This window comes from Chenopodium quinoa, unplaced genomic scaffold, assembly GCF_001683475.1.
Source record: "Chenopodium quinoa cultivar QQ74 unplaced genomic scaffold, ASM168347v1, whole genome shotgun sequence".
NCBI classification, from domain to species: Eukaryota; Viridiplantae; Streptophyta; class Magnoliopsida; order Caryophyllales; family Amaranthaceae; genus Chenopodium; species Chenopodium quinoa.
In genome coordinates this window covers 2,307,326-2,326,939 of record NW_018744593.1, presented here as the reverse complement: position 1 = coordinate 2,326,939, position 19,614 = coordinate 2,307,326, and the positions used below count along the sequence as shown (strand labels likewise).

At 35.9% G+C, this 19,614-nt stretch overlaps 2 protein-coding genes across 3 annotated transcripts; one reads left to right on the top strand and one right to left on the bottom strand.

Annotated features, from left to right (window-relative positions):
• The first annotated feature begins 2,623 nt into the window (after window positions 1–2,623).
• On the top strand, window positions 2,624–17,811 carry LOC110699637. 2 transcript variants are annotated; one of them, XM_021877148.1, is made up of 11 exons: window positions 2,624–2,920; window positions 3,656–4,039; window positions 4,745–4,810; window positions 4,925–5,064; window positions 9,494–9,620; window positions 11,504–11,652; window positions 12,764–12,899; window positions 13,581–13,665; window positions 13,994–14,265; window positions 14,408–14,560; window positions 17,426–17,811. In XM_021877148.1, the coding sequence occupies exons 1-10, from the start codon at window positions 2,720–2,722 to the stop codon at window positions 14,558–14,560; spliced, it is 1,713 nt and encodes a 570-aa protein (XP_021732840.1). In that variant the 5' UTR covers window positions 2,624–2,719; the 3' UTR covers window positions 17,426–17,811. The 2 variants fall into 2 exon arrangements, with proteins under 2 accessions (XP_021732840.1, XP_021732839.1); XM_021877147.1 differs by having other exon boundaries at window positions 2,625–2,920; window positions 17,441–17,811.
• On the bottom strand, window positions 17,735–19,377 carry LOC110699638. Its single transcript, XM_021877149.1, has 3 exons — window positions 18,805–19,377; window positions 18,618–18,679; window positions 17,735–18,148 (listed from the first exon to the last, which is right to left on the bottom strand). The coding sequence occupies exons 1-3, from the start codon at window positions 19,067–19,069 to the stop codon at window positions 18,041–18,043; spliced, it is 435 nt and encodes a 144-aa protein (XP_021732841.1). The 5' UTR covers window positions 19,070–19,377; the 3' UTR covers window positions 17,735–18,040.
• Between the last annotated feature and the right edge of the window lie 237 nt (window positions 19,378–19,614).

Genomic DNA, 19,614 nt, shown 5'->3' with positions numbered 1-19,614 from the left:
TTGCTTAATGCTTGTATGCTTAGATTGTTAATTAGCTTAATCCTTAGTTTGAACTTGTTCATGAATTGCTTGAAATGTTTAATTGCTTTAACTTCCATGGATTGTGAGTAGTCTAATTTTCTAGGGTTTGGGTAAAACCCTAAATGTAGTCACTAATTACTAGTTGCATGTAATAATTGGGTAATTATTGCGTGTTAATTAGTTGAGCTTAAGTGGTTTAATTGCTTAGTTCTTGTATATGGCCATTGCTAGAACTATTTATCCCAAACCGATGAACTTGAGTTAGCTCCCTTATGCTTAATTGACTTGAAATGCCATGAGAATAGGAATTTCCGGTCAATGGAATGTTTATGTCATCGTGATTATGCTTTAACACTTGTTTTATGCTTTGTAACCACGAGAGTAGGTTGTATTCATGATTCAAGTAATCCCTATAGCTTGAGAGAGTAGTTGGGTGCCTTAGATGACTTCCCTTAATTTATCCCCTTAATTTACTTTGATTGTTGCATGCTAATCGTGATTTGTGATGAAGTTGAGTGGTATAACCCGAGCCTTAGATTCCTCTAAACATTGTTAATCTCCTCTTAGCTTTAGTTGAATTGAATTAGTAGAAGTTACTCAAAACCAAACCGATTTCGACTTCATTTAGCTTTTTTAAACAGTAGTACCTCGGTGGTTGATTCAACGCCTCTCTTGGGTTCGACCCTTTCTTACCCTTGCTATTAGTTAGTGAGACCAAGATATGAATTTATATTTTGGTAGGCTTGACGACGGCCTATCAGTAACCCCTAATTTCAAGTAATCCCTAATTTCAAGTAACTCCTAATTTCAAGTAACCTATTTTATAACATACCCAAAACAGAAGACAAAAACAAGTAACCCATATTATAAGTAACCCCTAATTTCAAGTAACCCCAACTCTAACTCCAACCCCACCAAAACAACCCAAAAACCCAACAAAACGATAAAGAAATGGGATTCATCATCATCTTCTTCTTCTTCTTCTTCTTCAATGGATCTCTTTCATAGCTACTCCAATGGCGCTGAAGAAGACAACGACGACGAACAACCAACCCTACAAAATAACCTAGAAAACCAACAAAAAATGAGAAAGAAATGCGACGATTTGGTCTTCAAACTCGAAATTAGGGTTAGGGTTTGGAATTGAGAAGGAGGATTTGGAGGAGAGAGAAGGAGTTGCAAAGGAGAAGAAAAAGAAGATGAAGAAGAAAGTGAGGAGTGAGAGAATGATGATGATGATTAGGGAAAATGAAGAAGAGTGGAGATGTTTGTTGCCATTGTTGGAAGGTTGGAGAGAGAAAAACAAGAGAAAGGGAATATAATGGGGAGTGAGAAGTGGAAAAACAAAAATAAATAAAAAATAATGTGGCTTGTACCAATTACTCCATGGTCCCCATCGCCGATTTGTGGGTTTCAGTGTGTAAGGGATAGATTTAGTGGGTTTGAGGATGTGTTGGGCCGCGGGGATGCGGGATTGAGTGGGGGTGGCCGCGACTAGGGGGGAGGGGAGGGGCGATGGGGGGTGGCTGGGGAAAAGGGGCGGTAGGGAGGTGGATGAGGGGGTAGTCAGAACTTGAAAATGGATGAGAAGCGGCAGGGGAAGGGGAAAGTGGGTGGCTGGGAAAGTAGAACTACCCTAGAGATAGGTTGTTTTGTGAGCAACTACCTTTTTTTTTTTTTTTTTTTTTTTTTTTTTTTTTTTTTTAAGAACTATCCGTAAGTTAGCAAACATTTGTCTACCATTACCCAATAACGTTTTCCGTCCAATTTATGCGTTAGTGGGACCCACTTCTTTGCTTTCCCACCCAAATAACTCCCCTCACTCATTTATTTACCCGCCAAACTCATCCAAAAATCAAAGAGAAGAAAAATTAAGCAATTTAACGTAATTACTCACTAATTCCGGTAATGTTTTAACCTAAGTTTTAGTTCATGGTCTGTTGAATTCGTTTTAAGGTTTTAATTTATAACAATTAGCTTAATTGGGGACTCAATTTAGGGTTTATGGCTTCTATTCAGTTTGAGTATTTTGATTTCTATGGTTTAAGGATATAATTGAATTGGGGATTTTGCTTATTTTGGCTTTGGGATTGAATTCAATTGCATTCTAATACTTTCACTCATTGACTTGGAATTACCATAAACAGCAACAAGATGAGTAGGAAAGAGAGAGACAGCAAAGAAAAGGCTGTTAGGGTGTCAATTTTCTGAAAAGGAGATGAAAATTATGGTGGAGATTCGCTTAGGTCAGAATAATATGGTGAAATGTGGAAGGTGAAAGAAGAAAGTGAAAATGGAGGGAAAATAAATGAGGGAGGAGAGATGTAGTTGGGGAGAGGAGTTAATTGGGCGGGAAAGAAAAAAAGTGGGCCCACTAACGTCTAATTTGGACGGAAAACGTTATTGGGTAGTGCTAGACAAACATTTGCTAGCTTATTGGCAGTTCTAAACAAATAAAATAAAACGGATAGCTGCTCACAAAACAACCTACTTTAGGGTAGTTCTACTTCTACACAAAATTTCCGTACATTTATAAGGAGGGTATGTTTATAAAGTTGTGTTAAAATACGGGTATTACCCGGTAAATACGAGGTTAGCTATTCACGATTTGTAAATTGGGCAGCCCTCCTTAGCTAACAGACTAACGGTTCAAAGCAACCAAATTAAAAAGCTTACAACAAAATTTCCACATCCGGGAATGGCAGACGACAGAGAAATGGCGCCGGAATCACACTTGGAAGCATCTCCTTCATCAAACACTCTTCAATGGCGGCAACACCGCCATGAAAATGGAGTTGAGGTTGACGAAGCAGAAGAAGAACATGTACACGAAGGCCTTCAACTTCAACCTGATGATGATAATGGTCCTACTCATCATCCTTCTGCTCCTCCCGACGAGGTTTTCATCCCTATTTTCTCTCTCTTATCTCACAATATTTTCAGTTAGGGTTTTAGCTATTCCCAATTTGATTTCTACTGCTTCATAATTGAATTTTGCAGTTTGGATTATTGTTTGGCTTCATTCAATTTATTGCTTAATTTTGTAATTTCATGCAGTTTATACTTGAAATAATTTGAAACTGAACATGTCAACATTGTGGAACTTTTGTCACGATTGCATTTTCCACAGTTAATAACACTTGGAGATTGGAATACTTCATGATCTTGTTTGTTATTTCTTAAAAAATGGTTGTTTGGGCTATGTGATTGCTGAGTTGCTTGCTTTTCGGATGCTTCGGAGTAATCTGGTAATTGTATGAGAAAGCTCCTGCCAAAAATAAATACTCTTAAGATATGGAGATGAAAGTTATGATATTAATCTGATTTTTAATTATGCTCTTGATTAGTGTAGTCTTGAAAGCATCGTGTTCCCCTAAGAAAAATGAAGAAAGCATCGCGTTTCATACTTTCATGCCTTGATTTTCATGTTATATATCATTTGCCCTAGTGTAGTAATTACTTGTGTTATAGAGTCTGAAAGTTGTATTATCAATGCTTTTTCATTGTTTCCATTTGCAGCTTCATATGAGTAGTTTAGTAATAGTTATGGTACTCCTTAGGTTTCCTTGTTTGTCTAGTGTTTGTTAACTTGTAGAGGTTCTTGTTACCCTAATACTTGTGTGAATTTGACCAGATATTTGACATCTCGACGACCATTGATCCTAGATATATAATTTCCTTGATACGCAAGCTTTTGCCTGTTGATGAAAGACAAGGTGATGACCTTCAAGGACTTGCTGAATGGAGTAGCTCCACTCAAAGACCAGATAATGATCAAAGGGCAAATGGTACATCCTCTCCAAAGATAGATAGTGGTCTGAACAACTTAAATGGTCATTTAGCGAGTATAGAGACTGTAAATTCTGAACCTGTTGATCTTGAACAACCTTCAAAATCAGCAGGGACTGATGATAATGACATCGAGCCTCGTGAAAAGACAGCTAGAGAAAAGGCTTGGGAAGAAAGTGGTTGTGTTTTGTGGGACCTCGCTGCTAGTAAGGAACATGCAGAATTTATGGTACTCGATTTTATTCTTTTACTATGTTTGCATGCTGCAGGTTAAAGTTTAGGTTTCTTTTTTCTTACGAATCTGTCAAAAGTGGATCATGTATGGGAAATAATTGGTAGTGGAGCTTATAAGATGTAGAAGAGTCAAGGCCTCAAGGGGTTTGAGATTAGAGTGTTTTTCTGATGCATACTCCCTCCATTCCCTTTTGCTTGCCCTATTGAGGAGAAGTCTCTTGTATAATTTTTGTTTGGGGTTGAGCGACAGTGGTGGGACCAAATGAAGTGGCTATGAGAGTAAAGATGTTATCCCCATTGACCATTGTAGTATGGGAAAACTTAAAGGGATAAACCAAAAAAGAAAAATAGGGCAAACATCAAGGGACAAATGGAATATATAGTAAAAGATCTAAAAATGTGTATGGGGGAGTCTGGTTAAAAGTATTCTTTAATAGACAAGGGATAGTACTTGGCTCACTGTGAAAAATGTGAAGAATTATAGGGAAAACTAATGTCCTATGTAACTATGTTTGATTGGCAATAATTTCCTAGCATTAGTGAGTATAGAGCCCACTAGTTTCACAAACTTCTCTGTAGGATCTTAGGTACATGTTTCAACGGGTAAATGACAAGCAAGTAGCAATCATATGCCACCTAGAAGTTATGTCGTCATGTTGATGATACAAAGAAGAAATAGCTGACTACAAGTTTTCTTCAGGTTCAGAACTTTGTGCTGGAAGTCCTTTTGGCCAATCTTGTGACTTCTGACTCTGTCCGTATTACTGTAAGTGTTTCTTATGTTGGCTTTTGTAATTTATCTTAGATTTACAATTGTGAAGTATCAGCAAATGTTTGTCACAGCAAAAACAAATTCAGGTGGCTACAATTTATTCTGCAGGAGATTGACCTTGGAATTTTAGGCAACCTTGCCTGCCATGAAGCACTTATGGACCAGATAACCTCCAATAATAAATTGTTGGAGACAATCGTAGACCAAGTGTTCTCAGATGATGCTCTTTGCCTATGTGAAGTCTGTCGGTAATGTCAAAAGAAAATTTTTCTATTCTAGTATATTATGGAACAAAGGTCACTTGAGTTTTGAGTGTCCATAAAAAAATCAAAGCATATTCCTACCTTGCATCATTCCTGCACTCTCCCTATCAAAATAAGGAAATATAACTTTGAACAATTTTTTCTTGCTGCTCTTGGGAGAAAATCGGGTTAGGTTATTGAGTTTGTTGCCTTGTATGTGATTCTCAGCCTACAAACTGTAAATTACATTTTGATAAAATTTAAATTTGTGTAAAATTGAAATTTAAATATGCAAATCACCTTTTGGTAGTTAACTTTCAAATTTGCTTCATGAATTCACCTGTTGGGTACATGTATAACAAATTATCCTGAAGCATTTGTGTGCAAAGTGAGCTGTAATGAATCGATATAGGGAGGGGCATTATAGGTATCGCTTAATAAGTTTGTTAAGATTAGCTTGGAGAGGAAGCTAGCAGTGAGTTTGCTTTATGAATAAGACAATACTAGGGATAGGAGGTTGTGCTGAATATTGTGAAGAGTGGAGACACTTTGGAGAGCTCCAACCTCTCGAATGTTGGTTAGGGAGAGAACAAGCCTCTCGAAAGCTTGTACTACCTTTCTTATTTTCATAGTTCAATGCAAATTCCATCTTCTTCCTTTGAATTTCTGCTCCAGTTCATAAGCTTTATTAGTCATAATCATCATTTTTAGGGGTGCTTTTAATGAAGTTTCCTGTTGCTAAGTTTAATTAGATGTACCAATTTGTTTATTCATTCTCAACTTCTTTGGGGCAGTACTAAAGCAGGATGTATCATCAAACCAACTTGTCGTTAAGCTCAAAATTAGCATGATTTGGTGGTTTTGCTTCGCTAGTCTATTTTTTCTTTGATTTTTTTTAGCAAATATTGTATTGTTATCAGTTTATCTGTAATCATATTCATTGTTTGGGAGGCAAGATGGATCACCTCAATTATTAAATATTATGAGTTCCGATTTTAAGTCTTTTAATATGTGTGTGTTTCACATCATATTATTGTGTGACTAATTCTGTTATTGTGTTGAGACTTCAGACTCTTATCCTTTGTTTATGTGAGGGGTTGGACGGAAGCATGATGAATTGCTACGCCATGGTTATTGGTCTGTCACCTTGTTGTTGTAGAACCTCTTAACAATGGCTAAGACGGACATTGGTGCAGGTAGATGAAAGGTGAATTTGTTTGTAGTCCCTCAGGCATAGTATTAAGGGATGAGTCATATTGGGTTAGGGAGCCTGGGAATTTGAACTATAAAGCCTAGTACAAACTATGATATCTGTGTGGTGCAATAAGAGAAGAGATTTGAAATCGCAGTAGAGTCTCATGGAAGACTTATGCTTAAAAATCTTTGGCGTGAACATGGTCTAATGGATCTGGAACAGTTTTGGGATCCATTGCCATCTCTAGGTGCATATTGGTCATATGGGATTACATTGCATATTTTGCTCTGTCTATCTTACTTGGTATCACTTTTGCTTGAGAATTTTGGTAAGGAGCCGATGGTCAGTCTTATCCCTATGACTTCTGTTTGTTCTTGGATGACTAAGAGTGTTAAACGACAAGTATTGGCATTGGCGACTTGAAATCTTGTCTAAAATATCAACAATGTTGTATATCTAGTAAATGTAGTAATCAAGCTTCCCAGTTTAGCAATATCTCACTCCGCTAGTGAGTTTAAGAGGAGAATAATGTTTTTTGATACGTGAATATGTAATAGTCTAGGATTCGGACTTCATATTTCAGATTTGACAAGGTAAATGAATAAAGCTTGATTGGTCATTAAAGATTGATAATGGCAAAAGGGATACAAAATGATTGGTCAATAGCTTGTGGCTATTACTCTCTTGATAGCTTGTGGCTATTACTCTCTTCGTAACTTTAGGTTACTATTCTCTTAACATAGTTCCTCACAATTCACATAATGCTCCTACTTCCCATACATTCTTTATATATACAACCTAAGACTGTCAAGAAGGACTGAATGTTATCAATTAATATTGTCTCTTTCTACCTTGCCTTGCCTTCACCTTGTATCCACTACTTGTTGCACTTGTCTTCACCTTCAACTAATTCTCTTTGTCGCCTAGTGCTAGCTGGTCTTCCCTTCCTTCTGATGTGGCTGCTGGTCCCTTTTGTATGCTCCCGTTTTCGCTCCTTTGGTGTTGTAGCCGGATTGGTGGCTTGCGAGGCCCAACTCACGAGTCCATTAAAGAAAATACGTAAATTCAAGACTTTGACATACTCTATGGAAAAGTAACTATAGTGACTGGGACCTCTATGCTGTACTGATTAGGAGATTTGTGGGCGGGGACTGGAATGTTTCATCTATACTTTACCGCTTCCTTTTCACTAATAGAGTGGGATAGCAAGTGCCTTCTGGACTATGTCTTGGAGTTGCATTTTGGACCTTGTTCTGATCATTTTCTGTGTTTACTTTCTTATACTGTCTGATATAATCCTAATCTAGCACTCTGTTTCCCTTAAGAATTTATGGCTTTCCCATCTCGATATTTTCAGGATGGTTAGTGAGTTGTGGAGGAAGAGTGGTATGCAGAGTTCCGTGTGGATACTTTCTTCAGTTTTTTGTGTAAAAACTTAACTTTAGTGAAAGAAATTGAAAGTCTAGAACAGGGTAGCTGAGTACCAGGAAAAGTGAGGTTTGAAATGACCTTCCTGTGACTGATTCCAGTACAAATTTGAAGATTTTTACCCTTATCCCATAGGACCTCTGTACTAAGTTAAAGTTACTGATCTTTATGAGATTTGACTTAAGTTTTCTTTGAGAGGGAATCAGCAGGTCTGATCATAAATTATTGCTCCTTTTTGTGGCACCTTTTGTGCAGGATAGACAATGTTTGATTGCTGCTCTGAATCTATCATTGTAATTGGAAAGGTTGGAATGGTTGAAGAGACAAAGTTGTAAATGTGTGCTTCTAGGTTAAGTTCGAGAAGGCTTATGTTAAGTTTCTTTTATAAGTTTTCTAAGAGCAAGGGCTTTGACTTGATGGAGGCTTTGATTCAAGGTTGGTTTTTAAGATCTGATTTTTCTATCCTTGCTAGTGGAGCTTCTAGAAAGTTGTTCACTATCTTCTCTTTTGGTTTCATTGTGGTAGGTGTCTAGTGTAAAATGGCTGAGACAAGGTTTGATGGTGGAGAAATTGATATTCTCATTCTGTTCTCCTTTGAGACATGGTGTAATAAAGTGCTACTAAAATTTGAGGCTATTTGTTGGCTGAACTGCTGAAAGTGAATATTTTAAAATGCAGCCTAGCTGGTACAACTAACAACTGACCTTGCATCTGCAATGTATTAATGAATAATGGTCCTGCTGTTACAATATTGCCATTCCATAAAGATTTTTTCAAGTTTTATTTTAGCTGAACTTTGACCTGCAACATGTGGCTTATGGTAATATTTTTACATCTGTTGTAGACTTGTAGGCTGCACAATCCACTATTGAAGCCATTATGATTTACAAATATTGGTACTAATTTACTGTCGTAATTCATGCCTAATTTTGAAGTCCCTAATTCTTTAACATAGAAAAGATAGTAATACCAGCTGTATGGGATAATATCAGCTGCAGCAAGGCTTATAATGATAGAGAGTTTCCTAACATTCTCATTGGGTAGCACACCACAGCCTCCAGCATTATCTGAAGCCAATCGTGATCCATCTGTATTTACTTTAATGTATCTCTTTTGGGAGGTCCCAAGACCTGGTTTTAGTTAAGACTTAAGAGAATGTTGCTGACGTGCTGCTTCCTTGTTGATCTTCTAAGATCTGTCACTAGCTATAAATTCTTCTAGGAATATATTGAGTAAGAGGTTGGAGTGGATCATTTGTCTCTAAAAAATGGTTTTGTTCCTGGATGACTAAAAAACAGAGGTGTCATATTCTAACACAGAACAGTTGAAGCTAATATTGTTTTTGTTGTACATTAAAAACAATCCATGAAGATGAGAAGATTAAAATCAGTACAATGGAGAAAAATATTTGAAATAGCATATTTCAAAAACTCCAGTGCATTTCTGAATAGGTGAATATGGTTTCTATGATTCGTATGCCATCTGACACATATTGGGTTGAATTAGGGATTTTTAGAACAAAGCCAAGTTTTGATGAACTAAGTTCCAAAGAAGCATATTATGTTTCCAAGAAACCTTCATTTTCTACGTCTTTTCCAAGGGATGATTGAATTATGCTAGGCATATATGAATGTTAATGTAAATATAAGGCGGTTTTAGCATGATACTATGAAATTGGTTTTTCTTATTCATGGCCTCATGGTTGCATTTTGCAATTCATAAGGTTTATTTCGTAGCTTAGCCCTTAGTATAATGCAGTATAAGCATATTGGGTTCTTTGTCACTTCATGTATTTACAATATATTTTTGTAGGTTGCTAACTTTGGGCCTTCAAGGCTGCCAACGTGTTGTGTGGGCCAGAGCACTGCAATCAGACCACATCTTGAGCCGTATCCTTTGGATTGTGGAGAATACCTTAAACCCAGTCCTCATTGAGAAGGTGACTGGTTTCTTCTTCTTCTTCTTTGTTATCCTCCCCCCTCCCTTTTTTTTTTTTTTTTTTTTTTTGTGTGTGTGTTAGGCTCTCAACATATAAGAAACAATATTGGTATTTTGTCAAGTTTGACATCTGTACATCTGTTACACATCAGGAATGAATAGACAGAAAATGAAAAAGTTTGATAACAAGTATGGGCGTTTTTTTTTTGGATGATTTAAGAACAAAATAAGACCTGGCATGGCCACATGGTCATGCCAAAAGCTAGGAAAACTGGGATTTTGAAGGGAGTAGGTCTGCTAGTTGTGTACTTTTACGCTTTCTTACTGCTCTACAATACCATGTTGTGGGGAACTTAGGGTAAAAGGCGTCATTGACATGAATCTTTTTTCCATTTACTCTTTAAAGAGCTCCTAGATTTGATACAACTTTTTTTGGTAAATTAGAAAACAAATCCCTCAAATTGGAAAAAAGGTATCAAAAGAGTCATTTCACAGCTAGTGTGGGGAACTGATAGAAGCATTGTGGCTTTCACTTCTTTGTGTGAGTTGACAAGCAGTCTTAATCTGTTACAAAGGATTCTGTTTGTGGCAATCTATTTGATTTCTGTTGTCGTAATTTTTGTTTGCAAAAGGAATGTGCTCATGAATTGTTATATATCATTTTATTTCTCTTTGGGAATAATGGGGTGATTGGTGAGAAGAGCAGGGAGTCAGGGACTGGCTAGTTGTTTTTCTGTGCTGTAGAATCATGTCTAAAAAGAGAGTATTTGTTTTGTGTTAGCTTGTTATCAGACTTTGCTGGAAATTGTTATATCTGTGAGATATGATCTTTTGAGGACTTGAGGAATTGATTCCCTAATGAATTCCTCAACCTTTGGAGAGACTAATTTAAACGATAGAATAATTTAAAACATACTCTGGTAGAATAATTTGAACAATAGTTAAATTTTTTTAGCGGGGGGAGACCGGGAGTAGCATCCATTTATTTACCGAAAGGATACCAGGAGAAGGGAGGCTTAGAATAGACCGACTGCCTGATGGAAAAAGTGTAATGTTAATCCTTTGAATTTAAATAAAAGAAACAGGAGAGGAATTAATTAACTTGCATATAATTTTGTCAAATTAGCGGGCAGGGTGAATACCTCTTTGCAAATTATGAACTGTGTTCTTCTCTGAATACACCAATGTTGTTTTTTAAAATGCTCCTCTATCTTGTTTCACTTTTCTGATATGCATGTAAACAATTGACAGCCTATTTTCCATCTTGTTGCCTTTGATAATTTGCTTTCGATCCTTTCTAACTTCCAAGCATCTGTATCATATGCTTTTACTTTTAGTGTGCTAGTGATCATATAGTTGGTGCTAAATGAGTTTATGTTTATTAGTTTATATTGCACCAAAATACTGCCATTGGCAAGACGTTGTTTTCTTTTTTCTGGAATAATCCAAAACAAAGTACTCTCCTGCCTCTTTTTCATTGTGTGTTTTTTTTACCATCTATTTGACAACTGAATGTGCTAACTTTCATGTGGAAGGCAGAGTCAGTAGTCGCTTTTCCTCTACACAGTATGGTCACTGTAATCTGGAAAGACATTCAGTATATGATCTGTAGTAAGAAATTGTTGTGAGAGGTTTTGGCAAGATATTATCTGAAGCAAGTGAACTGGATGCCATTTGTTGGACTTTCGGATGATTGCCACTCTCTTTATCTCTCTATATAGTTTACCTAGCATTAATGCATATCCTGTGACTGTTAATATGCTTGTGATAAGAGAGAATGTATTATTACCATTACAATTATCTTGTGCTATTCACAATAATAAGATTATCTTAATAGTATGCTGAGTGATTTTTTTTTTTTTTTTTTTCCACTGCCTTGAACAGAGTGTTGGGTTATTTCTAGCAATTATGGAAAATCAGCAAGAAGTGGCACCTATTCTTCTTCCAACTCTCATGAACTTGGGGCTGCCAGACCTTTTGGTCAATCTCCTGTCTTTTGAGATGGGGAAATTAACAAGTGACAGAACTGAAAGGTAAACTTTCTGAGTTGGGGTCAATTTCTGCATGAGAACTATTAATGTTGATAGATTTAATTGCCTGAGTGCTTCTAGCATTTTATGCTTTATGTTGACGTGTGTTATTCCTTTTTATCTTCACTACTTTGTAATGTTCTTTGGTTTTCCTTGCAAACTGAGTTAATTTCTATCTGTTCAACCAAGTTGTAGTTTGTTTATTGCTTCCATAGTTCTATGTAGAGATGTCAAGACTACATTACCTTTCTGGTTCTTGTACTTATAATTTACCTTACACTAAATGTATTCTTTTTCTTTTTCTGTTTTTTTTTTTTTTTTTTTTTCTTTCCCCCCCCCCCCCTGATAGGATGTGTGTACTTAACATAGATCAACTTTTCCGGGCATTCTATCACATATATGTGATCAATCGCCATCTTTGGGATAGGCTTATTGCATAGGAGATTAATTAGTAATTGGATTGAAACGCTCAGCTGTGGCACAATTAGTTTTGATGTTTCTTGGTGCAAATGCTTTGGGACTTGGGGTTATTTGTCCAAATAGGAGATACAAGTAGCAATTGGATAGAGATGCACAACTTCAGCATACTTGGCTTAAAAATTTGCTGATCTGAATTCTTTTGTATAATCCATCATGCATTAGCAGCTAATATCTGAAATCCTGGTTTCGCAATAGTCACTGTCTGATTCCAAACTCGATGCTTCTGATGCCTCTCAAGTCTCAATTTTCAAAAATGATTCTGGAATAAGTTCAGATAAAACAAAAATGTTTTTATTACTCAGACAGTTTCAAACAAAATTAAGTTTTTCAGACAATTTCATTTACAATTAAGTTCTTTCAGTCAATATAAGTCTAATTGAACGGAGCCTTATTTTGATAACCAAAACTTATTGTCTTTAATTTCTAATGGATTAGAAAAAAAAATATATATACTGTTCTGTCCGTGTATGTGTTATGATGATGAGCTAGCTTTCATGTGCAGAATGACATACTCGTGTTTGAACAGACTTACTTAAGACACTTTTCTCTTAATTTAATCCAAATATACTTTCAAAGTTTAGGAATCTTGTTAGTAATGAGTGAATTATGGTTTTTGTTTCTGTTTTATTCTTAGGTATCCTGCACTTGATTCAATTCTTCGTGCAGTTGAAGTTCTTTCCGTGACTGATGATTATTCAGAACGGATATGTTCAAATAAGGAAGTTGTTCAGATGGCTATAGAGCTGATCAAAATCTCTGAAAAGACTGAGGTGGTTCCTAATCTAATCCCTAAAAACTATCTGTACTCCCTTAGTATTCAATTTAGTTTGATCTTCAGAAAGTTTAGCCTTTATTCTTCTTTGGTTATATCTAGTGTCTTGAAATATAAATTTGTGTTATTCTTCCTGATGTTAGCATAAAGATATTGCCGAATCACACTAGTTTTCCTTGTCTTGAGTTGGGTGTAGAAAGCTGCATTTACTAAGTGACTGGTCTCACATCTTCTGTTTATTAAAAAATGAGGCTTGGATAGTAAGCTCCCTTGAAGAATTGACAAGAAAATTCGATTGAAATTATATATATTAGCCAAGTCACCTCTGACCATTAACTAATTAAACACATTCTTTAATATTGAAGTACCCTCACCCATTTCCGGAACCTAAGATAATCAAGAAATCCTGTCAAGTGAGTAGGTGTTATTCCGTATTTGCTTAAAAATGGCTCTGAGTGCACATTGCCCTGTTTAGTCTTGCCTAAGAGGCTAAGACACTAGCTTTAAAAGACAAAATAATTCAGCTCTTGGCCTATTATTGTTATATAGCGATTGTTCATAAATTTGATTGTATTGTCACTTAGTGTTGACCTAAGTAATTATTATATGAAGCTATTGCCGGGTTTTCCATTGCTTTCAAGTTCAGGCTTAATTGGTCTACACTTGACTTATTTTGCAGATCTCCGGCTCCTGTGTAACTGCAGCAGTTTTGCTAGCGAACATATTAACTGATGCTCCTGATCTGGCTTTCAAATTGTCAGAAGGTGAATACATCATTCTTATTACTTTCTTGTGTTGTCTACATTCATAACTTTGTATTGGACCCCTATGTCCACCCTCACCCTCACTCTTTCTATAAAAGTAAAAGAAAAAAGCAATCAAATTTTCTAATCTGAGATTGTAACTAAATGGTTATGCCAAACTTCAGAGGACCAATCTCATGATTCAAAATTTCCTATTCTATTCTTGGGTTCGTTCAACAGAAATAATTTAAGAGATGATAAAATGGCAGCTTTTACTTGCAAGTATTTTCCTCAGACAATTTGACCATTGTTTAAGGCTCATTTGACATGCTAAATGCTCTGTATGCAGATTTTCTTTTGTTGCAGTCTCTCCTCGATTTATTCCCTTTTACTTCAGAAGATTTTGAGGCAAGAAATGCATTATGGAGTGTTGTGGCCAGACTTCTGGTTCGCGTTCAAGAAGCAGAGATGAGCCCTTTAAGGTTAAACCAATTTGTATTGATGTTTGTGCACAAATCAGATATGATAGAAGATACCCTCCTTGAGAGCAAGCAGGATGAATCCCCAAAATGTGATACTCATACCACATCAGAAGCAAACTTTGACTCTAGAACTGCGGCTGTATCCTTTGGCACCTTTTATTGCATTGCATAATATGGTGCTCTTTATTTGTTAAAGTATAAATGGAAAAACCCCTATACCAAACCGTTGTTTAGGTGCATTGTTGCTTGTCTTATAACTCTTATTTTCCTTAACGGAAAAGATTAAATGCATTGTTAAATTGTTGGTTCACTGGAATCGGGTGAAAGAGGAATCTGTAGCACACGATGACACAGACAACTTAGAGAAAAGTTATTTTCCCGATGAAAGAGATGTTCAGAAATTATTAGACTGTTGTCTCAAGCATGCAAGTTAGGTAAGCACCAATTCATTTTGTGCTTGATGACTTGATGCTCCATTCTAGGCATTCTTCCCTGGAAAAGTGTTTATTTTCCGCTTCATATGAGGTGAACTGCTCCCCCCCCCCACCCCCCACACACACACACATTTCTCCCTTCCAAAAATACTTATTTGATGACAGTCTTGTTTCTTCTGCTTAAGTCTTTTGTTTCTTAAACTAAATTCCGTTTGAAATGTCAACTTATTAGTTTCTTTTTTGTCAGAGAGAAATCGTGATCTCCTTCCTGCATAAATGGCATTTTGATTAACTAGTTCAAACTTAGAAAATGAACTACGCTGAATTATTAAACTAATAGTATGTATTATGCCTTAACTTAGATATTGATGATCTAGCTTCATTTTAGGATGTCCACAAAATATCTTCCTATTACTTAAAATAGAGAAATTACTTACTCAATACATGTGAAGTGGACCCCTCCACTAACTCTTTCTCTCAAACTCTCACCCTTTCCTAATAAATTCCTTGATATGCATGCCAAAGCTTAATAGGAGGAATTTTCAAGGATGGAGTATTATTCTTAAACTACTAGTGAAGCTAGGTTTAGGGCATCCAGTGCCAAAATGTCTTAGGTATGAAAGGCTTCTCATTACGTTGAACGCAGTGAACTTGCTGAACAAAATACTTTAGAGATGGCCTTGGAAATTGTTACCAGTCGGACCTCTTGGAGTCTAGCCACAACATTAAGGTGCCTTAGTATTTTGCTTAAATCTTTAATTTTTTTTTTTGTTTGTTTTTTTTTAATTGATAACCATAACTAGAATTTATTATTCAGACTTGAAAATTAACCAGAAACATACTTCAAAGCCTAAAAGTAATCACACTATTTTGCATCAATATTAAAAGTTTAAAACTATTAACCCAGCTTATGGGATGGTTGAACAAGTGACCTTTCATATGTAAAAGATTAATATACATATCCTACCAAATCAAGCAAAACGCCTGAATCTAACTTGACAGCAAACCTAAAAACAAACAACAGAAGCAAACTAGCCATAAATTTTAACAAAGTGACAGAAACTATCAGTTTAGTGCCAAAATTCTGTCAGGAATATCAAATCAGTAAGGCAGATCTTAGCTTATCAGGACACCTTTAAGCCTCATTCAAAAGAAGATTTCTTTGTTAATAGCTTCCCAAGGTTTAGTATGGCATTGAAACCAATTTGGTTTCCCTGAAGCCAAAAGCAGTAGTCTCTTTGCTTTACTTAGCAGCTATTTTGATTTCATCTTTAACTTGAGATATAGTCCTGTTACAATGTAACAACTGAAGAACTATAACAGTTGAAGTAGAGATGAGTAGTAGATTCTTGATCAACTTCACAGAAGTGTGCACATTCTTCAATTAGGATCACAAGTGCCATCTTTGTAAGCTTATCAGCAGTAAGCAACCTTTGATGCAGCATATGCCAAGTAATAATTAAGCTTTTGGGAATTAGAATTGGCTTTTAATGACTCTCTTCCCCTTCGCAGTTTTCCTAGGAACATATTTCTACCCTCTAATATCAATTTATTATCATCTGAGTGAGAGGCTGTGGTAATGTTACACGAGGCACAAAATGGAGGAGCCCAATTAGTATCTTCAATTTGTATGTCCTTAGGTAAGGAATTTTTAACTTCCATCTCTATGAGCACTCTGCACTGTTGGAAAGAAGTGTATTCATCCACAAATAGAGGAACCAAATAGAGGAACCTAGAAAGCTTCCTATCTTACTTAGGCTGTCTTATCTCCAACAGTTCAAGGGAAGGTTTGGAAACTTTACCAATAGAGATGTACCTTTTGAACCTCTTCATGAAAATTAATTATCAGGGATTCGAGCCTTATCATCCTTGACTATAGAGCTACACAAGACAATGATTTAGTAGTTAAATGAGATCTAGAAAAAGAGGTTAGAACAGGTATATTCAACGCTCTGGTAAGTATCTTGAGTCAATCAACGATTAGCAGTCAGGCACTGAAATCGCAGCAGAATTCCAATAAATTCACGACTGTTCAAAAGGAGAGGTAATAGTTGTAGGCTTGTAGCACGTTCATCACTGTTCGGTTTAATACAATTTTATTGTCTTTTTTCAGGTAAAACAACACCAACTGAAGGATTGAACCCTATTAAAATATAATAACCTCCTAAAGCTTCTCAGAGTGTGACTGATCTTTATCTAAAGCACCCACATCCCTTTAATTTACATTACCTATAATCTCAAAATGGGGTTTTCGATTTTTCCTAGATGTTGTTTAGTTTTATAGTCTTAAATTTATGTTTAACCATCCTTGATATGATAGTTTCTACTGTAATGTGCCTACATAATGCAATGTGGTAGGCATGCAAACTGTAAAATTTTGATTCACTATAATGAAATTCCTTTAGGAGTGATGTTCCCAAAATTCGCTTTAGTGCAATCACTTGTGTGGCATAATAGTTTTCAGCCATTTTGACAATTATCACCTGGCCACCTTAAAAGTTAAAACTCAAGTTAAGTATGCCTGACATGCTGCCTGGTTTGTTTGCCAAACATGGCTCTCTAATGATGGAAAACATCAAGGCCTCAAACTGTCATGTTTCTGAGTTATGTAAATCATATTAAACGGCTTATATCCCTTGCTTTCAAAGTCTTATTCTTGGAGCTACTTCTGAGCTTGGACTAACGAGACTGTTAGTAAGGGTTTCATGATGCATGTTCAGTCTTAACACTGAATTAGACATTTTGATGTGAAATACTTTTAGTTAAGTTCTGCTATCCTTGACAAAGATGTTATTTTCCCATCTTTACTGAGTTATCAGATAAATTTCTTTGGATTTTCTTGTTGAAATGATATAGGATTTACAGATCAATTCTTTGCAGGATATGGATGTACTAATCTTCTGGAAATTTGTGGCTTTTTGCAATTGCATAATTGAGGAACTCATCTTCAGCTTCGATTTTTCATCAAGAGAGTGCAAACCTCAAGAATAGTTCAGTCAGGGTAATGGAAACATTTAGTCTGAAAATTTTGCTAGGAATAGGAGCATGTATACTAGGTACAAACTTGTAAATTTTTCAGCAATGTTTTCCAGCAATTGAAGAGTTGTTTAAGCTTCAATGTGTGCGTGGAACATTACAAAAGAGAAACAATGTAAAATGATATTGTGGCTAGGATTTAAAAGTAACAGAGCAATGTAATTCATGCAAAGTATTATGACTTTCACAAATCTAATTGTTTAGCGTCTTTTTCACAGACCTGACTGTCGTAAAGATACAAATGTCAGCAGTATACAGCAGGTGTTTTTGACAATCCACTAAATTAGTAGTAGAGCATGCTACTATGACAGCGAGCACTTGAATAAGCAAAAGGGGTGAAGCAAAGAGGGGCAATTGTCATTACAGAGTTAAATTTTGTTAACCAAGAAAGTTACAGAAACATCAACTCTGGTGGCTGAAATTCGACGCTTGGAAATCCTGCATTCAATCTTCAATAAGAGGTTGGTAGAACAATCTGTAGGCTTCAATGACTTCAAGATACCACATCGCCTCTCTATTAGGATTTGCTGAAAGATCAACTATCTTGTGAACCTGCAAATTAGAATATGAATGAACAAAATACGTGAATGAAGAAATGGTTTATTTCACAGGTTATCAACTTGTTTGTCAGACTGTTTATCTAAAAAACTTGTTTGTCAGACTGTTAACCCAGGAAAGGGTGATGGTTGTGGTGGCAGCGCCAATACTTTACCTCATGCTGCCACCCCTGTTGCAGTGCTACTCTGTCTCGGAACAATCGCCCCATATGATTGAGGGTCACTCTTAAGAATTCGAGTTCTATGCCCCACCAATTTAGTACTTCCTATTTTAAAATTTCTTGCTTCGACCTTTTGAGACAATAATCGTCCAAACAGGAAGAATTTTGCGAGATGATTAATTTGAAATTCGCAAAAAGATGGTTAAGATTTTACTTTTAATGAGTCTGATATGGTGAGAAAATTGATGAAGGAATTAAAACAAACATATGGTGGGCGATTCACATGGAAGATGAATATAGTACCTTAATCAATGGGTGTTTGCCGGCAGGAACATGGTAAGATCCGACTACCATCACATACATCCCTTGATCATCGAAACGAAAACAGAGCACAAGAAAAGAAAACAAATTATTAAACAAATACAAAAGCAAATTCAACTAAAGAGGTAAAATTGACGAATAAAAACAGAAAATGGCAAAATAAACGTACCAGTAACCCATTTATTTTGTTTGAGGTAGCTCTCAGAGAGGAACAATTCGATAACGCTTGTACCGTCATCAAGAAGAAAGCGAGAGCGGTTATCATCGTCGTTGTCGTCGTTGTCATCGGGTTCGGGAACAGAGACGAGAAGGCCCTGGACCCAAGCGCGTTGGAAGAGGATGCCACCAAAAGTGAAAGAAGACTGTGAAGGAGTCTGTTTGGCTTTCTTTAATTGTGCACACATTAGCTTTAGCGCTGCTAGTGTGTAATCCATCTTCTGCCTCTTCTCTCTCCTCTATGTTTCTCTCTTTACTCTCTCCCAAATTGAGTTTGGAATGTTTAACTCGTTCGAAATTTTCAAATGAATCTGGCGGGTTAGTAATAGAGCGTTGGCGCCATTTTTTTTTTTTTTTTTTTTTTTAAAGAGCAACTAAATTATTCTATCTATTTTCTTTAAAAAAATTATTCTATCTATTAATCACTTTAGGATATTCAACATATTTGCTTAATAAGTATTTTAGAAATAATTAGATAGATCAAATAAACTTTAGGCTATGTTCAGTTCATCTGATCTGATTTGAATTTTTCTAATTTAATCTGATTTGACATTCAAATTTTATCAGAATTTGACCATAAATAGATTTTATAGACTTTAACTTTATTTGCACAATATCATATTTTATTATTTATATCTCTTACCTAAAATCCTACTAAAAATATTTTATCATTACTCTTTTTTAAAAGTCCCAACTTAAATTATTAAAAAAATTACTCTTTCTTACATTTGATCTCTTTCAAGATCTCATTGTACAATGCAAA

Coding starts and splice junctions, on each gene's coding strand:
- LOC110699637 (XM_021877148.1), top strand. CDS start 2,720: ATGGCAGACGACAGAGAAATGGCGCCGGAATCACACTTGGAAGCATCT. Junction 9,621..11,503: donor ACCCAGTCCTCATTGAGAAG/GTGACTGGTTTC, acceptor TGCCTTGAACAG/AGTGTTGGGTTATTTCTAGC. Junction 11,653..12,763: donor ACAAGTGACAGAACTGAAAG/GTAAACTTTCTG, acceptor TTTTATTCTTAG/GTATCCTGCACTTGATTCAA.
- LOC110699638 (XM_021877149.1), bottom strand. CDS start 19,069: ATGGATTACACACTAGCAGCGCTAAAGCTAATGTGTGCACAATTAAAG. Junction 18,680..18,804: donor ACAAAATAAATGGGTTACTG/GTACGTTTATTT, acceptor TCGATGATCAAG/GGATGTATGTGATGGTAGTC. Junction 18,149..18,617: donor GCAAACACCCATTGATTAAG/GTACTATATTCA, acceptor TCTAATTTGCAG/GTTCACAAGATAGTTGATCT.